The following is a 15,860-nucleotide window of genomic DNA, read 5'->3' on the forward strand; positions in this document are numbered from 1 at the left end:
CCCTTGCCAGCACTAAGAATGATGTTGGAGAAGCATAGACTGAATTATCTGAGATTAAGTTTTTTCTATGATCTATTTAGTATTTATGGACGAATCACTGATCTGTGAATGTTTCATGTTTCACCCTAATTCCATCCGAATGCGGAAACATCTACATTCTCCCGCCCTTCATGTCGGTCAACAAACTCGCTGCAGACCGCAACCAGAAGCTCGTGCTAGAGATCGCTGCCCTCCCGGGAAACGGTAAGTCGCCAAACCCCCATCTTCCTCGTCAACTGACACCATCAGACATTTGCGCCGACTGCAAGGTCAGGAATCCCCGCTGGGCCTCATATAACCTCGGAATCTTCATCTGGTGCGCTAACTGGTCCGACCAAGTTTCTTTTTACCAATGAAGTCATTAGCGTCAACTGCGCCAGCATACACCGAAAAATTGGAACTCATGTCAGCAAAGTGTGCGTAACGAGTGGATGGGAAACCATGGTCTCATTCCGGGTGTAGGAAGAGTTTAACCATGGACTCGTGGACTAAGGAGCAGGTCGACGTGAGTCTTTCTGTGTGCGTCCTCCTTTTTCTTTATTCATTCGTTGGCTTAGCGGATGCGCGAAATGGGCAACGCCAACTCGAATTTCATCTATAACCCAAACGAGACGAGACATCCACCGCCGCCTAACTTGCTTGACGGAGAGCGCGACAGTGAGATGGAACAATTCGTACGATGTGAGTCTGGGTTCTTGCTAGCATGCTTGCTCAAGGCGTTTATGTAGCCAAATACGAATACAAGAGCTTTGTCGACCGCTCGGCGCTTGTTGCATCCAAGCTAGGCCCTTCCAGGTCATCATCGTCTACAGCGGCAAAATCGTTGACAGGAGGCCCTTCGACATCCAGACTGCCACCTCGGTCAAGCACTGTTGCTGCGGAACCTCCAAAGACCATCACTCCCAGCACCAGCAGATCTTTTTCTCATCCTCCTCCAAGCTCGCTGGCTTCCCCGCCTGCGCCGACTCCGCAGCAACCACCAACTCAACAACTGTCATCGTCCCAACAACTGGGCGGTGTTTGGAACGATCTAATATCATTACAAACACCTGCGATGAACTCTTCACTCCCACTGCAAGTTCAAGCAAACCCCACACCGGCGTTTCTGCAACCCATTCAATCTCAACAACCACTCATGACGGGTTATCAGCCTCAGATGATGCCGATGGCGACTGGGATGGGGATGGGAATGGGAATGGCCCACCCTCAATTTGCACCCAACTTGACTCCCCAGTCTATGCAAATTCCGATGCAGTTCCAACAACAACAACCTCAATTCGTCGCCGCACCTTCACCACCCATATTATATAACCCACAACCTCAACCATTTGGCTCGCAGCCAGTACAACCGATGTATGGTAGCCCTGCTCCTATTCAAATGACTCCCTCGCCAGTCCCAATGCACACACCAAGCCCTGGTATTGGCATGCAACAGCCGCAGATGTACCAACAACAACAACCACAATTTGGTGGGCCTTCCATGGGAATGGGCCAACAACCCATGATGACGAGTCAGTTCATGCCGCCTGGAATGCAAATGGGAACTATGGGTACGATGCCGGTAGCTACGGGTCCGCAGTGGATGACCCCAATGACACCGAATATGGGTTATATGCCTCAGCAGCAGGGACAATGGGGGGCTATGTAGCCGTGAATTTATGGACCAATTTATGTAATGCTTACTTTACTGATATCATCTTGCATAAGTCGTACGCCCTTGATTCTCGACGTGTTCCAGTACTGTTCCAGTAAAAGTAACACCTGTCTCGTGACCGTTCACCACTTCCTTTTGTCCATCATGGACACCGATTCAAAATTGCGTTTGACAGCTTTCTTCGCGCGCCAGAGAGCTCTCCTCGTCAAAGAGCGTGGTGCAGAGATCGAACGAAGCTCACTGCTACTCACAAACTGTAGTGCAAAACTATTGGAACAGAAAGGCCTGGCGTTGCTAGGGCTGGGTATCGTCAACATAAACATTGGATTGGGAGGGAAAACGTACGTCCAATGAGTTTCTCTACTCATAAAGCTGAGTTTCTGAAGGTAGCTTGGTTGAGCTGGAACGTCCATCGGCCTATCATACCAGCCCGCTTTTCCCGCCCCATTCACTCAGAACTGGCGATCTGGCAAGGATAGAAGCGAACGTTGCGGCGACAAGCAAGAAAGCTCCAGTCAAGGCCAAGGCTGGCGCAAGTCAGGACCGGGAGAAAGTCGAGGGTGTTGTTTATCGAGTGAGTAGACATTGCCAGATTTGGGGGAGACGCTGACAAGGCGAGCAGGTAACCGATACGCGCATCGTAATAGCAGTGGATGGTTCTGACTCGGCGTCAGAAGATCTTGACTTACCGGAGCGAGTCCGCATTGTGAAACTGGCCAATAGTGTCACCTACGACCGGTATGGCTGCGGTTGCACCGTGACCTTCGATTAGCGTCTGACGCCCATTCAGAATGGATAAAACTATTGATCAACTCGAGCGAATAGTAATGGGCAAATCTGAAGAGAAGATATCGTCAGAGAAACTGCGCCTCGTTCAGGTCCTCCTTGCGATGTCCACTCGCTCACCGGACACCATAAATCCGCTGCCCAACCTCTCTTTCTTCGACGAATCTCTCAATCCGAGTCAAAAAGACGCGGTTCGCTTTGCTTTGCAAGCGGGCGAGGTCGCTTGTATTCATGGGCCACCAGGTACATCTTCTAAACCAATCTTTTGGTCACATAACGTAAAGTAGGGACTGGTAAAACGCACACACTCGTCGAGATAATTCGGCAGCTCACCGCCGTAACACCAAGCAATCCAAAATCGCTCCGCGTTTTGGTTTGCGGCGCGTCTAACCTATCAGTGGACAACATCCTTGAACGACTGCTCGCATTGCCTGTTACAGATAAAGGCTCCCGAATCAAAGTTACGCGAATCGGTCATCCGGCGCGGGTGATGGCCAATGCAGACATTTTGGACTCGACGCTGGAGGTTAAAGCAGGTCGTTCGGACCAGGTATGTGACCACGTCTCGGCAATCTCTGTGCATAGCTCAATATAACTTAAGGCGATCCTTGCAAAAGACGTAAAAAATGAGCTCGAAACAGCTTTGAGCACGCTTTCAGGGAAAGGGAAGGGTAAGCCACCTCGTGGTGCCGAGCGAAGGAAGATGTGGGATGAAGTCAAGGCTTTACGGAAAGAGTTGAGCACCCTCTCATTTGTAAAATCGGATTGTCTAACGTTGATTAGGTATCGACAACGTGAGGGGGGTGTCGTCAATTCCGTTCTCGTGGAATCACAGGTACTTGGTGTTTTGGGTCCGTCATGCTATTCACCATGCATCCCAGGTTGTGATTGCGACATGTCATTCCGCAGGAGGCCGGCAGCTGAGAAACCATGAATTCGATGTTGTCATCATCGATGAGGCGACTCAGGCAATGGAGGCTGTTAGTATCAAGAGCTTTAGAAAATTGAAACTAACTTGTGCAGGTCTGCTGGGTCCCCATATTGAAAGGCCGCAAGCTTATCCTTGCGGGTGACCCAATGCAACTTCCGCCCACCGTACTTTCGATTGACAAGGATAGCAAAATGAAACCCCCAAAGCTAGTGGCGAAACCCACAAAAAAGAATGAAGACAAAAAGGCCGCACCACCACCACCTCCTCAATCTGGTTCGGAATTATCAGAGTCCGATGCAACGAGTGCCGAAGAGGGAAAGGAAGAAGCCAAATCCATCAAACCGGTCAACTCGACAGCGGCCCAGACCAAGAATAAGGGAGAACGTGGACCTCTTTTGAAACCTCCCAGGACACTTGAAATTACTCTGTTCGATCGACTTGAAAAAATGTACGGGAAGCAAATCAAGCGAATGCTTCAGGTCCAATATCGGTTTGTTGCCTTTTCCCCAGTTCACGTGATGCTTACCATACCGAAGGATGCACCAAGACATATGCACATTTCCCTCGAAGACGCTTTACGGCTCTAAACTTGCTTCTGCTCCCGCCGTGGAGAAACATCTCCTGCTGGATCTTCCAGAAACCCATGCAGACTCACCAGATGACGAGAAAGAGGTGTTGGCAACGCCGGTTGTGTTTTTCGACACCGCTGGATGCGAGTATTTCGAGCGCTTAGAGGGCGATGGCGACGAAGGCAGTCGATGCAATGAGAACGAGGCGACTGTCGTAAAAAACTGGGTGGACAAACTTATTGGCGCTGGCGTGCTCCCGAGTCAGATAGCGGTTATCTCGCCGTACGTCTAGTCCTTCTTGGATTATGACTTCGACTCGACACACCATCTCCCAGATACCAGGCTCAAGTCACACTTCTGACGTCGCTCATCAGACCCCAATACGGTGCGGAACTCGAAATTGGGACGGTCGATGGCATGCAGGGGCGCGAGAAAGAGGCTGTTGTGATCAGTCTTGTACGGAGCAATGATACCGTGAGCGGGCTTTCTCTTCCACATTGCGCAATCCAACGTCGTTACAGCGGGAAGTCGGATTTTTGAAGGAGAAACGGCGGTTGAATGGTAATGATAACTCATTAGGGATACTTTTTCGTCCACTCAATGTGTTCCAGTCGCAATGACACGAGCGAAGCGGCATCTTGTGGGTTGCCTTGTTGATAACCAATTGCAGTTACTAATGCGCTTTCCCAGTGTATTGTCGGTGACTCGTCAACGGTATCGTATGGCGGCAAGTATCTGAAGAAGTGGCTTGGTTGGCTGGACGGGAATGCAGATGTGCGATATGCTGGCTTAGAGTAAAACTGGAAAACAAATGTATCGGAAAATCCCCAGCTATCTGTTCAAACTACGGAGCTGTCTAAATTTCTCGTAAAATTGACCACATTTTCTTTCCAGAGTACTCCCTCTGACTTCAACCAAAGAAGCACCTAAAATATCCTTAGTCCTGCAGTTTGCACAGAAAGACTGAATTACGAACTTGAAGGCGGACATCACATCATTGAATCCGACAGTGCGAAGGTCAGGAATGCCGGGGCTGCGAATGGGACCGACTTGCGCCCCAGTGCAATCTCCATTGCTGGAGTTTTGTCAGAATACTTAGAGACGAGTACAAAGATGAAAAACTTGCGCGAAAATGAAGCAGTCCTGGCCAGAGTCGGGTCCGAAAGAGGAGATGTTGTCGTTGAAGCCGGCTGGGACGGGGACGCACTGGCCACTGGCGCCATGGGAGTGAGCACATGCACCAGCGAATTGGGTGTCGATGCACATAAACCTGGTGTCAATCAGCCTCGACTAACTCGGACTGTAGAAAAAACACCAACACATTGCCTTGGGTGCGAGAGGCGACCGTCGCGCCATAGACGACTGGGATAAGTGCGCCAAAGAAGATAGAGAGCTTCATTGTGGTAGTTTCTGGACTTAAGGGGTGCTAGCAGGGATTGCGAGACTGGTCTTTGTGGTATACTCACCGCTGCTTTTATAGGGCAAACCCCGACACCTCCAGGTTGAGCGCGAGCTTGGCTTGCCGAAAATGAGTTTCAAAGAGAGCTGAGCGGCGAACGACTCGTATTGAATATCTTAAGTCTAGTCCTAGTCAGGCAACGATAAGTATTTCAGTATCGGCGGGCGCTTGGCGCTGAACGTGTTTTAGTTTCAACTTCAAGATTATATTGTGACATAAATGTGAATGCCGAGGGAAGAGAGTTATAACCAATGAACGGATTGGACAGAGCACCCTGCCGAGAGACTGAGAAGCATAGGGAAATAAGTAGCGAGACTCGAGAGAAGGACTCTGAACTTGAAGGAGCACATCATGATAACGCGTCACGTCACGCGTGACAAGCTGGCTTTCAGCAGTACCCTCATGAGCTTATTCCGCACCGTGCGCGACCTTTTGTAGAGCCGATTTCACTCCGAGTCAACAGCAAGTAGGTACTCATATATTACAAGCACTCCTCCGAGTCATGATTAATCTTCTCCCTATTTCCCAGCGGCTCCTCCCTCCTGGCTTTCCGCTCCCATAAATCGCACAGCGCATCCATGCTAAGCGTCCGCAACGCGACCTGCCTTCCTAACGCCTTGTACACAATGGCCTCGACCGCGTTCATCACATCTTGCATTCTGTACATCTCTGGGTAGAGCGTGTCGAAAATCTCTTCTCGTGTCGCTGGCGAGAGAGTCCGCAAGAAGCCTCCGGTGCCGGGTTGGATGTTGGCAAGGACCTTGCAGGGGTATTCGCCGTTAAGCGCCCTGAAGACGGCCATTTCATGCAGTTTTCGTAAGGCCATTGTCGGGAACTGAGGGTCGCTTCGCCAGCGGACATCTTCCAACTGAACTGCGCTCAGAAAAACGGCGTCAAACCCAGAAAGAATTGCCAGCTCAGCCAGCTGGTGGATGTGCACGTTAGGTCCAGTTCCATCCCAATCAATGTCTTTTCTCACCTCCTCAAAGTCGGTCCCTAATATCCTTGTCGCGATTTTGTGCCGTTTGAAGTACTCGATAATAGCCAGAATATCTGTGATGCCAGGATGAGTCAAGAGGTTGGGAAAGGTCTGTTTTTGTCGCTTCTCTCGGGCTTGTAAGAGCTGAAGTATCCTCAGAGGTTGCTGGTGAAAACGACGAGTACTTACTGGTCGAACCGCGATCGAAATTGCCGCCGGGCCAGCTTCGACACATATCATCGCATGCCTCAGTCCAGACACGAGGATGAGATTTGTGTTGATTCGGGCCGCAGCAAGGACCTGTATGGCCTTGACTCCGTCCTCAGTTGCGACGATCTGAATTCTTGTCAAGAAGGGAAATGAAGAAGATGGTCGTACGCACGCTGACGATAACCTGTTTTTTGTCGATGCCTTTGGCAGTCAGCATGGCCACCATGCGCTTCGCGCTGCGCACCAACCCACCCACGTTGTTATGACGTCGTGGGTCGATTGGGAGGAGAATAGGGCCACCAACTCGGTCGTAAAGAGCGCTGCCGATCTCCACAAGTAAGCGCTCCATAGTGTCTTGAACCAAACGACGGTCTGGCACCGGCTCTTTCACTGGTTTACCACTCGAATCCTCTGTTGGCTGCCGATAGCCAGGGGTCGGATACCTTTGATCTAATACGTGTTGGATCGATATGGCAAGGTGGTACAGGCCATTCACATCGCCAGTTCCACGTACAGCCTCATGGAGGCTGTCGGGAGTTATGCATACCCCGGAAACCTCACTCACGAACAGTGCTGTGGACAGTGAGCATGGCAAGGGGCGGAAATGCGACTACTCACTGGTCAAATCGGCTGTGTTGCCGAGGAGATGGGTGTCTTCCGCTTGCAGTCGTTCTCTCAAGCTGGGACGCTTGGGGGGGAATAGCGACGCGTTTTCTCGCTCCGGATTCCGGTTCTCATTTCCTCCTAATCCCTCCTCACACTCGTGTTCTCCCCGATTCAAGTTTTCCTTGTGCCCTATCTCTACCTCACGGAGATAGCTTGTTGCTGACGCTGACTGCATTTGTCTGGTTGTTTCTCGCGCAATTTTATGATCTCCGTGATCGCCTCGTGCTCTCTTCGGCTCGTCAGAAGGTCTGCTCTTCTTTGGCTCTTCTGCGCCTTTGGAAGTAGCTCCTTGCAGCTGCTTGAACGGTCGAGTTGTACCCCCGCGACGGTATCGATTGACGATCAAGTGTACTCGGTGACGGGTCGGGAGGCTTGGTAATACGACCAGGGTACTCGTTGCGATGGAAGGATGGTGTGTTGCCACTGGCTCACTGTTGCCACTGGCTCACTGTCGCCTAGCCGTGCTCGCGTGGCTGGATCACCGCCGGCGGGAGCAAAATAATTGATGACGACGAGCCAGATGAAATCTTTTGGGGTGACGTCGTGTTGTTGTGTTGTGAAGACTCAGAAGAGAAAAATATTAGCAAGCCTGACAAACGAGCTCAGGGCAACAGGTTTTATCCTCTTGAGCAACGAACAAAGCCTTGTTGTTCAAAGCGCTGCAGACAAAGCACATGAGCCACTGGTTTCAAAGTTTATGAATGACCTTCTTTACCCATCCTTAGTCTGATCCTAGAGGGTGATCAAAGCTGATCTTACAGTCTGACTGCGGAAAAGAGCCTCACACAAGCCATCTTTCTACCCACTGAAACCAGACTTTACTTGTGAGGCGGCATCCACAGCAAGTTGTCTGGTTGAAATCGACATCTAATGCAAAAGAAGCTCATCTGCGGCGCGTGTAGCATCGGTGGAGACAACCTACTCGTTCCGGTGTTAATTCTGGCTTCAAGGCGAATATCGCCATCCTCCGGTCCAGTCAGTCCTTTATCTTGCACTTATCAATCCTTTCGTCGACGATCTACGACATGGCGCTTTCGACACCCGCGATTCCGGCATCCGCCTTACTTACTTCATCCGCAATTCCTCCGCTTTTCAAGTCTTGTTCGCCGTCCGTTCTCGTACGCGTGCTCCCGTAAAGATCGCCAGATGCCCTTCCCACTGGCGCTGCTTCTCTCTTTCCGTCCGCGTCCACTCTCACCCGACAACAGACTTGGGGGAGCTTACCACCGCCCTTGTACCGCGTGCCGCCCGCGGCAGCCCAGTGGCCCAACAAGCTTCTGAACTGGTATCAACTTTGCTGCTGCTTCGCGAATGTGGCGGGGTTTGCATCTCAGTTCGGAGCGGGGCCGAGCGAGTCGGGGTCGGAGGACTACGTCAATAGATCTGGGTCTGATGCAAAATGTGCTCTTATTTGTGTAGATGAAAGAATATTATAATGGACAGCCGTTCTTGAGGTACGTAGAGGAGAGGGAGGACAGAGAACAGAGCGCGACAGCAATGCGACGAGTGTGTGGGTAGCGTACAGTGGATACATAGCTTGGCTTCGTTCATTCAGGACGTCTATGTGATCGTAACGTTGCTTTTTTTGGGACTACCGGTGAAGCGGCGCGCGCTCAGACGAGTAACTTGGGTGCCAGCTGCTCGTCTGATTGTCGAGCGAGTGGTCCGGGATCGTCTGGGAGAAGGGGGGCAGGGTGTAGTGGTGGCCGCCGGCACTGTGGTTGGAGTGCGAGTGTGGCGAGTGGTTTGACTGGTGCGATGACGGCTGGAATAATAAGACGCGAAGCGAAGTAGGGACACCAACTCACATAGCTATCGTCTTCTGCCTTGACGCTGACATAGCTCTGGCTGCTCGCGCTCGACGCGTAGCTCGAAAGACCGTGGGGAATCGATGGAGGGCGGTGGCCGACTGGCGAGTGCGAATGAGCATGGGGATTGGAGTTGGCATGCATGGTGGCGGGCTGAATAAACAAATTACTAGGATCAAAAGCTCAAGCAGGGCAGCCCGGCCTAGCAGGGCAGAGAAATAAGACTCGCCGAAAAGGGGGGAGACGATGTTGAGCTCGATCCAGAGGGTGTATTAGGGATTTGGCCAAAGGGAGGCCCGATTGGCGGAGCATTAGGTGGAGGCAAGAATAGTGAGCCTGGAGTTGAGCTATTGGAGCTGGACGTGTGCTGCGTTGCTGAATAATGGTGAGGACCACCATGGCCGGACTGCGGAATTGTTAAAGGTGGGGGCCGAGTGAGATCGCTGTGGTGATGACTGCTGGGTGGCTGTGTAAATTTTTCGGTGAGCCGTTGGCCAAAAGATGAGGGAAACATACGAGGTAGTCGTCCATTCCATCCATCTTTCTTCGCTTGAAGTCGCGCTCTACAGAGCGATGGGGGTCGCCATAATTAGCCCCCAATGGAGAACCGCGTCTGCCCATACTGTCTAGACTGAGAGAACGGGCGCCGGTGACTGGATTAATGCCTGCATCGGCCAAAAGTCGATGCAGTTCGTCGTTTTCTTTCGTGAGACGCGCATTTTCTTGCTCGAGCTCGCGAATCTTAACCAACGGTGGAGGCAAGGATGTCACTTGCTCGGGGGTGAAGCCGAGAGCAGTTTGTAGCTTGGTAACAGTTTGCTCAAGCTGTTGACGCGTAAAAAAACCCTCTCCCTCTTCAACGACGAGTAAACACACCTGCTCGATGTAGGCTTTTCTCTTTGCGCGGTGGCGGGCTTGCGCCTTGGCGTTACGGCTACGCTCTGGCCTCTCTGCTGTTTGTGCCGTATGTCCGCTTATAGACGACATCAGGGTACGTAAGTTGGGGAGGGAGGAAAGAGTATGAGAGTAAGAGGGAAGAATGAGGGCACACGCCGTATTATAGGGTGCGCGAGGCAAGTCTTGTCCGAGACATCACGAGATTTACTTCGATCAGTTCTCTGAAACGAGCCCCGCCCATCGACAACGGGGCGACAATAATCCACATAAAAAAGTTTCTTTGGCGTGGATTGCGCTTTTCGAGCAGCCTAGGCTATGTCACCCATTCCCCCCCTCTCCAGAGCACAGAGCACCAGCCCCCCGATTTGGCCCTTTTGAGGCGAAGTTAGTCGGCACGACCGGCCGTTGTCAACCGCAACAACAGAAACGGAAGCAAATTTTTTTTATTCGCTGAGTCGTGATGGCCGATCAATGTTTGTTTGTTTTAGCGAATCCACTCTCCCGTTCCTGTCCTTCCCAACACACCCAGACCCCCGAGGAGCCATGGAAGGCCCTATGCGTCCCGCTCTCTATCAGGGTCCTTCTTGATTTGGGAGCTTTTCCAGCGTTGTCCAGCCTGTGGCTCGCAACGAGTAGCCTAGGTGAAGGTGTTCTTTGCTTGGGACTTTGCTTGGTCTTTCCACGCCAAAAGAACAAACAATCTACGCCATTTTTACGTGTTCTGTCAGTGCCGCGGAGTATGAAATTCGTCAAAAGCAGACAGGGAGAAAGCAGCAGATATTTTGCTTCCGGGCGGGCCCCGAGCCCAGAACTGTATGGTGTCTCTCCAAAATCTCACGGGCACAAAACAACGTGTCCGTCCGTCGCGCTTACGTGGCCCGCCTCGACCCCGCCGTTTTCGGGCCCCCGACAAGAAGGCAGCAAGCAAGCAAGATTCAAATATACTTTCTGCGACGCTGGCCAGCCCCTACTGCACCCAGTGTCTTCATTTCCTCAGACATCGGCGTGGAAGAAAGGTGGCTAGCGACCCGGTCGACTTGTCTTCATGGCCCACTCTTCGATTAATCGCCCGAATATCCCACCTGCCAGGCTGCTCCAACCTAGCTCGACGACAGACATATCGAAAAGGTCACCAGACTACTCCTGGAAACGGACCTTGACTGGCGCGTCTCAAGGTCCGCACGAAGCCTCAAATCGGTCAATATTATTATTATTCAGTCAACCTTCTCCCTTGCAATTAAATTCTCTTGAAGACTCGGAATTGCCAGTGCATCGTGTTGGCAATAAGCTACATCGCAATCTCTCGGTCACCTTGCTTGACAGTTCGCCCACCGGCTTCTGAATCCCACTCGCAGCCCCAAGCCCGACGCGAGAACAACAATTCAACTCCGACGGCGTTCAACTCGGAGTCCGACTTGCCAGTGAGAGTTCGGAACGGCGAATAGCCACAGAACGATAACAATAACCCCCAAGTTCAGCCAAGTTCCCGAGCGAGATAACGTTCGCCCCGGCGTCCAGCGCATATAGTTGTCATTCACGCTGAGTCCGCTTACGGACGGAAAGCCGGACTGTGAATTGGGTAGGCTGTGTCGACGCGAATGATGACTTGTATTTAGGTCGTGAATTCAGTCGCTAATAAATCTAAGGCTTCCCTCTTTAGGATGTAAGTCACTATCCACTTTGATTCAAGTACCTTGTCCCTGGCTTTCTCCTCGACGTCATTGCTTGCTGTGAATTTAGCTTGAGCGCCACAAGGATTGAAGTGACAGAAACAGTCTTTGTCCACACGACCAAGCAGGCACAAGGAACCACACTGAACGTGGAGTCGTTGTCAACGTCGCCCTCCGACGAAGTAGGAAATTTATCCAAATTCATCAGTAATCAACACTGTCGAATAGATACTTCGAAGAAAACATGTCAATTGTCATGGAATCTAGTGCGGAGCATTTCCCACTTTCCCGAGTTATGTAGCCAATGAGCGTCCAAAGCCATACACTGACTGACGGTGGCGCAAAATGATTGGCCACTACTCATCGTCGTCGTCCGAGATCACCAATCTATTCGTTTTGCGTCTTCCAGGTCCAGGATCCACCGCGATATCAGACTCGCTTTCCGAGGCAATTTCCACAGTAGTTTTGGGTGGTGAATCGGATGACTTCCGTGGGGCCGCTTTGGGTTTTGGCCATGGTCTTGGCCTTGGCCTTGGGGCAGGTGCCGATACCTGAATATCTGAATCTCCTGCATCCTCTGCATCGGAGACTTCATTTTCCTTTTCAGGGTGCAGGTTTTTCCTCCTCTTTCGCTCCTTTGGTCCCTCGTTCACATCCCTTTTCTTTCTTTTCTTTGTGCCCGTCGTCAACATCCCTGCACTCTTGCCAGTTTCTTTCGCCAAGCTCTCAATCCTTTGCCTCATTTCTTTCTCCCGCGCCAAAAACTCATCCATCGCACCATACTCTTCATCACTGTCCTCGATAAATTGCGCCGACTTGTACTCCTGCACAGGCTTGGGCGGTTTCTCCTTGCGTTGAGCATCACTTCGTCGCCGTTTCTTCTTCTTTTGCTTCTTTGTCTTTCCCCCATCTCCACTTCCATCGGTCTCGGCTTCTCCGCTGCTTGTGTCGGAGTTCTCCGAGTTCGAAGACGAGCTCGAACTCGAAGAAGATGAGCTTGACACGGAGACAGCGCGTCTTCGTGTGGATGTCGACTTTGTCAGCAGCTCGTGTGCCTTCTGGCCCTTGAGGTTAAACGGCGTGGCCAGGAACTTCTCGATCACGTTCACCGTCCGCTGCAGATCTTTCGGAGGTACAGTTTTGGGCACGATCCATTGCGCCTCGACCTCACCGTCGACTACGGAGGTAGTCAGCAAATGCCAATGGACGATTAATAAGAACGGGATTGCTTGCTCGCACCTTCATCGAGTTGGGTAAACTTAGCTAGTCGAAAGAGAAGTTTCAGCTGCGCATTTTCAGTTGCCGCTTTGGCTTCCTCATCGTCCGTGTATGGTATTACTGTAAAAATGATCAGCACCCGTCAACAACTCGTTAGACCATGCCATACGGAAATCTTGCATTTTTTCCAGCATTTCAGCTGATGGTGCCTCTATCCTCTCTGCCATGCGTTTCGCTAGCAAGGCCTCGTCGTCATCGTCGTCTTCATCGGCAAGAAGATCTCTGGGGCGTTCTTGCTCCAGAGTCTCGATAACCTTCTTCCACATTCTCAGCACGGTTTCGATGATCTATCGCATATGGTCCCTTAGCCAGTCAATAAGGCCTGAGTATGCTCCAATTACCGTGACGGTCCATGTAATCAAGCTCGCATTCCCTGATTCGATGAGTGCGGCGATGGTGATACCCAACTGCTCGCTCCAAGAGTACCCCCTCTTTACTTTGACCTCGTTCGCCCCGGGTCTTACCGCGCGTGTTCGGGTCTTCTTCTCCTTCTCTGGCGGAGCCTCCCAGCTCGAAAACGATTTCCACTGACCCCGGTTCTTCGGGAAAAACGCCTGCATAAGTATGAGTATGTCGCCTATAGAGGGTACTAATGAGGTACCAACCTCGACGGCGAGGAATGGCTCCTCCTCCAGCGCCTTGAAGAATCTTCTTAGTATGAAGTTAGTGAGCGAAATCATGTCTTTATGCGGCTGGTCGCGAGGAAAAGTCCTTTGCGCTGCTAAGATCGCCTGAAAGAGTTGCAATGTCGTTACCTGTGAGAGTAAGTAAGGTTCGTATCAGCGTCGAGATAAAGACGCACATTAAAGAATAACCCTTCGGCCTTCGCCCGGACTGCGACTCGATGTAAGAGCCCGATGACACGACGAATGGCTTCTGGATTAGACTGTAGCTCTTTGAAACGAGACAACTGAAGCAAGAGCGGCTTCGTAATCTCTGGAGTCGCAAATCGCTGTTAGAAGATTGGCCAACGGGCTAAAACGAAATGAATCATAACATACCATTTCAAAAGCTTCCAGCGAAAAAGTTGTTTCTCTTTCTTCGTTCGCTTTTTGCTGTTGCTTCCTGCGGGCCTCCTCTTCAGCATCGTGAGCATCCTCCCCATCCGCCGCTTGCTTCCCGACTTTCCGACGCCTGACATAGGTATTGTCTCCCTCGTTTCCCGCCCTCTCTACCATTCTGACCATTGAATATGCGAATGTAACTGCAGCATCGAGGAAGGCAGGTCCCCGACCGTCTGCGTTGCCTGTAGTACACGCTCGAAGGCAGTCAAGGGCAAGATCAAGGGGAACGCCAGCATAGATTAGCTGGGAACGCAGAGTCTGAGCTGCGTCGGCGTCTGCATTATCTTCTTCAGAAGTAGATGAAATGGTGTCCAAAAGGAGGAGGATTTGTGTAAGGCATCCCATACCGGCATATAGCGTTGGCCAGCCTTTCGGCTATGGGACGATCAACATGGAAATACTATAGCAACCAGCAAACATACCTTTTCTTCCGTCGCATCCTTCATACGTGTTAAAACATACGACACGAAGGCTGTTTCAGCGGCTGCCGCAACCAGTCCATGTCGTCGCTTAGTGCGTTTGTTCTTCTCGTCTTTGTTTTCAAGTAAGAAAAACGTCAGCATCCACCTAACCACAGCCATCAGCCACATCGGCACCCGTGCCCCTGTCGCCCACGTTCTCTCCATCTTGATGTCTTTGAAGAGAGCGGTGACAAAAGTGTTGAAGATGTCCTCGTCGAGCATTGTTCTGGCGAGGTTTCTCAGTACTTCACGGGCTTCCGGATTCAGATCATCGGCCAAGGAAGCTTCTATTGCTGGAGCAGCTCGAGTCTTTGGCGCGCGTTTGCCAGCATCTAACAGAGTAGACGTGCTGCCGGTTTTGTGAAAAAGGGCTTTGGCGGGATTGGTCTTCCGCAAGTCTTCATTTTCGGCAGTTTTTTTGGCTGGATTGGCAGTAACGACGATAGTGGTACCGAAGCGTGAATGGCGACTAACTGGGACAATCGCTGCTCGAGCTTCGGCTGCAAGAAGATTTTGAAGCTTGACCTGAAAATCGTCAGATAAATGGTGCCACGAAAAAGGATGGACACACTTGTGGCTTTTCGATTAGCGTCGCTGGTGGTGTCCCTCGAAATAAGAAGAAAAATATTTCTAGAATTAGCGTGTTCCAACCACCAAGGAGAGGATCGGATTCGGCGTTAGTCGCAATAGTGAACATGAGCTCGATAATATGTGTCTCCTCCAACCCACGGACGAAGCGTGACTGTAGACCGTCTCGGTCTCTGATTGCTGCAAGGTTGCGAATGATGTGTAAGACGAGGGTGGCAACTTGGTTATCGCGAAGTGACCGTTCTCGGGGTGGTTTGGCCAATGGCGGAAGAAGAATAGCGAAGAGCGCCGACATAACTCCAGGCTGAAGAAGGGCAGTCTTGTAATTGCGATGGGCTTCATGGAGTTGGGTATAGTCTGCTCGTTCCCCTGGTTCCAGTTCAGCGAGCTCCTCCGCTACGTCTATGGGCCAAGTCATTGCCGAGATAAGGTCTGCTGCAGAGACAGCGCGTTTGTCTTCAACCTGGCCCGCCCCAGCAGTCAGGAGCAGTATAGGCACAAGGTCATTGATGAGGACGCGTTTTTCCCAGAATATTCGCGCAATAGTTCGTTCATCGTCATCGTCGTCCTTCCTCCACAGTTTCTTTAGGTCTTTCAAACACCCACTGGCCTCGTCTCCCATCCGATACACGCCTGCTTCGTATCCACCAAGCGCGTCAATAACGCGTCCAATCACGGGCTCGAAGAGGATCCGCCGCGAGTTTAGTGGCTTCTGGGTGACTGGGTCTCGTTGGACCTCGTCGTCACTCGATTCTGGCATCGCAGTGGCAAGGATGGCAGGAACTGGTTAGAGGGAAAGGG

The 15,860-nt window shown here is 51.5% G+C and overlaps 5 protein-coding genes across 5 annotated transcripts; 2 read left to right on the forward strand and 3 right to left on the reverse strand.

Annotated features, from left to right (window-relative positions):
* Window positions 1-170: 170 nt before the first annotated feature.
* MIND_01203700 (ARF GAP-like zinc finger-containing protein) lies at window positions 171-1,687 on the forward strand (the record flags this gene model as incomplete). The annotated part of the gene is made up of 6 exons (XM_037368545.1): window positions 171-243; window positions 289-355; window positions 405-455; window positions 502-544; window positions 597-720; window positions 768-1,687. 6 exons carry the CDS (start codon window positions 171-173, stop codon window positions 1,685-1,687), a joined length of 1,278 nt encoding a protein of 425 aa, XP_037215471.1.
* A 150-nt stretch (window positions 1,688-1,837) lies between these two features.
* MIND_01203800 (AAA domain-containing protein) lies at window positions 1,838-4,777 on the forward strand (the record flags this gene model as incomplete). The annotated part of the gene is made up of 13 exons (XM_037368546.1): window positions 1,838-2,034; window positions 2,084-2,267; window positions 2,316-2,431; window positions 2,484-2,722; window positions 2,767-3,029; window positions 3,081-3,314; window positions 3,361-3,459; window positions 3,503-3,900; window positions 3,947-4,261; window positions 4,315-4,453; window positions 4,501-4,540; window positions 4,591-4,619; window positions 4,670-4,777. The coding sequence occupies 13 exons, from the start codon at window positions 1,838-1,840 to the stop codon at window positions 4,775-4,777; spliced, it is 2,361 nt and encodes a 786-aa protein (XP_037215472.1).
* Window positions 4,778-5,919: 1,142 nt separating this feature from the next.
* Window positions 5,920-7,468, reverse strand: MIND_01203900 (BZIP domain-containing protein; the record flags this gene model as incomplete). Its single annotated transcript, XM_037368547.1, has 5 exons — window positions 5,920-6,363; window positions 6,418-6,561; window positions 6,607-6,753; window positions 6,800-7,200; window positions 7,246-7,468. The coding sequence occupies 5 exons, from the start codon at window positions 7,466-7,468 to the stop codon at window positions 5,920-5,922; spliced, it is 1,359 nt and encodes a 452-aa protein (XP_037215473.1).
* A 1,416-nt stretch (window positions 7,469-8,884) lies between these two features.
* On the reverse strand, window positions 8,885-10,097 carry MIND_01204000 (BZIP domain-containing protein; the record flags this gene model as incomplete). Its single annotated transcript, XM_037368548.1, has 5 exons — window positions 9,978-10,097; window positions 9,618-9,926; window positions 9,331-9,567; window positions 9,102-9,254; window positions 8,885-9,058 (listed from the first exon to the last, which is right to left on the reverse strand). The coding sequence occupies exons 1-5, from the start codon at window positions 10,086-10,088 to the stop codon at window positions 8,885-8,887; spliced, it is 984 nt and encodes a 327-aa protein (XP_037215474.1). The 5' UTR covers window positions 10,089-10,097.
* Window positions 10,098-12,024: 1,927 nt separating this feature from the next.
* On the reverse strand, window positions 12,025-15,819 carry MIND_01204100 (uncharacterized protein; the record flags this gene model as incomplete). Its single annotated transcript, XM_037368549.1, has 9 exons — window positions 12,025-12,845; window positions 12,908-13,006; window positions 13,056-13,233; window positions 13,288-13,500; window positions 13,552-13,701; window positions 13,749-13,898; window positions 13,948-14,385; window positions 14,433-14,996; window positions 15,043-15,819. 9 exons carry the CDS (start codon window positions 15,817-15,819, stop codon window positions 12,025-12,027), a joined length of 3,390 nt encoding a protein of 1,129 aa, XP_037215475.1.
* Between the last annotated feature and the right edge of the window lie 41 nt (window positions 15,820-15,860).

Source organism: Mycena indigotica (genome assembly GCF_014461135.1).
Source record: "Mycena indigotica strain 171206Taipei chromosome Unknown Mind.scaff0011, whole genome shotgun sequence".
NCBI classification, from domain to species: Eukaryota; Fungi; Basidiomycota; class Agaricomycetes; order Agaricales; family Mycenaceae; genus Mycena; species Mycena indigotica.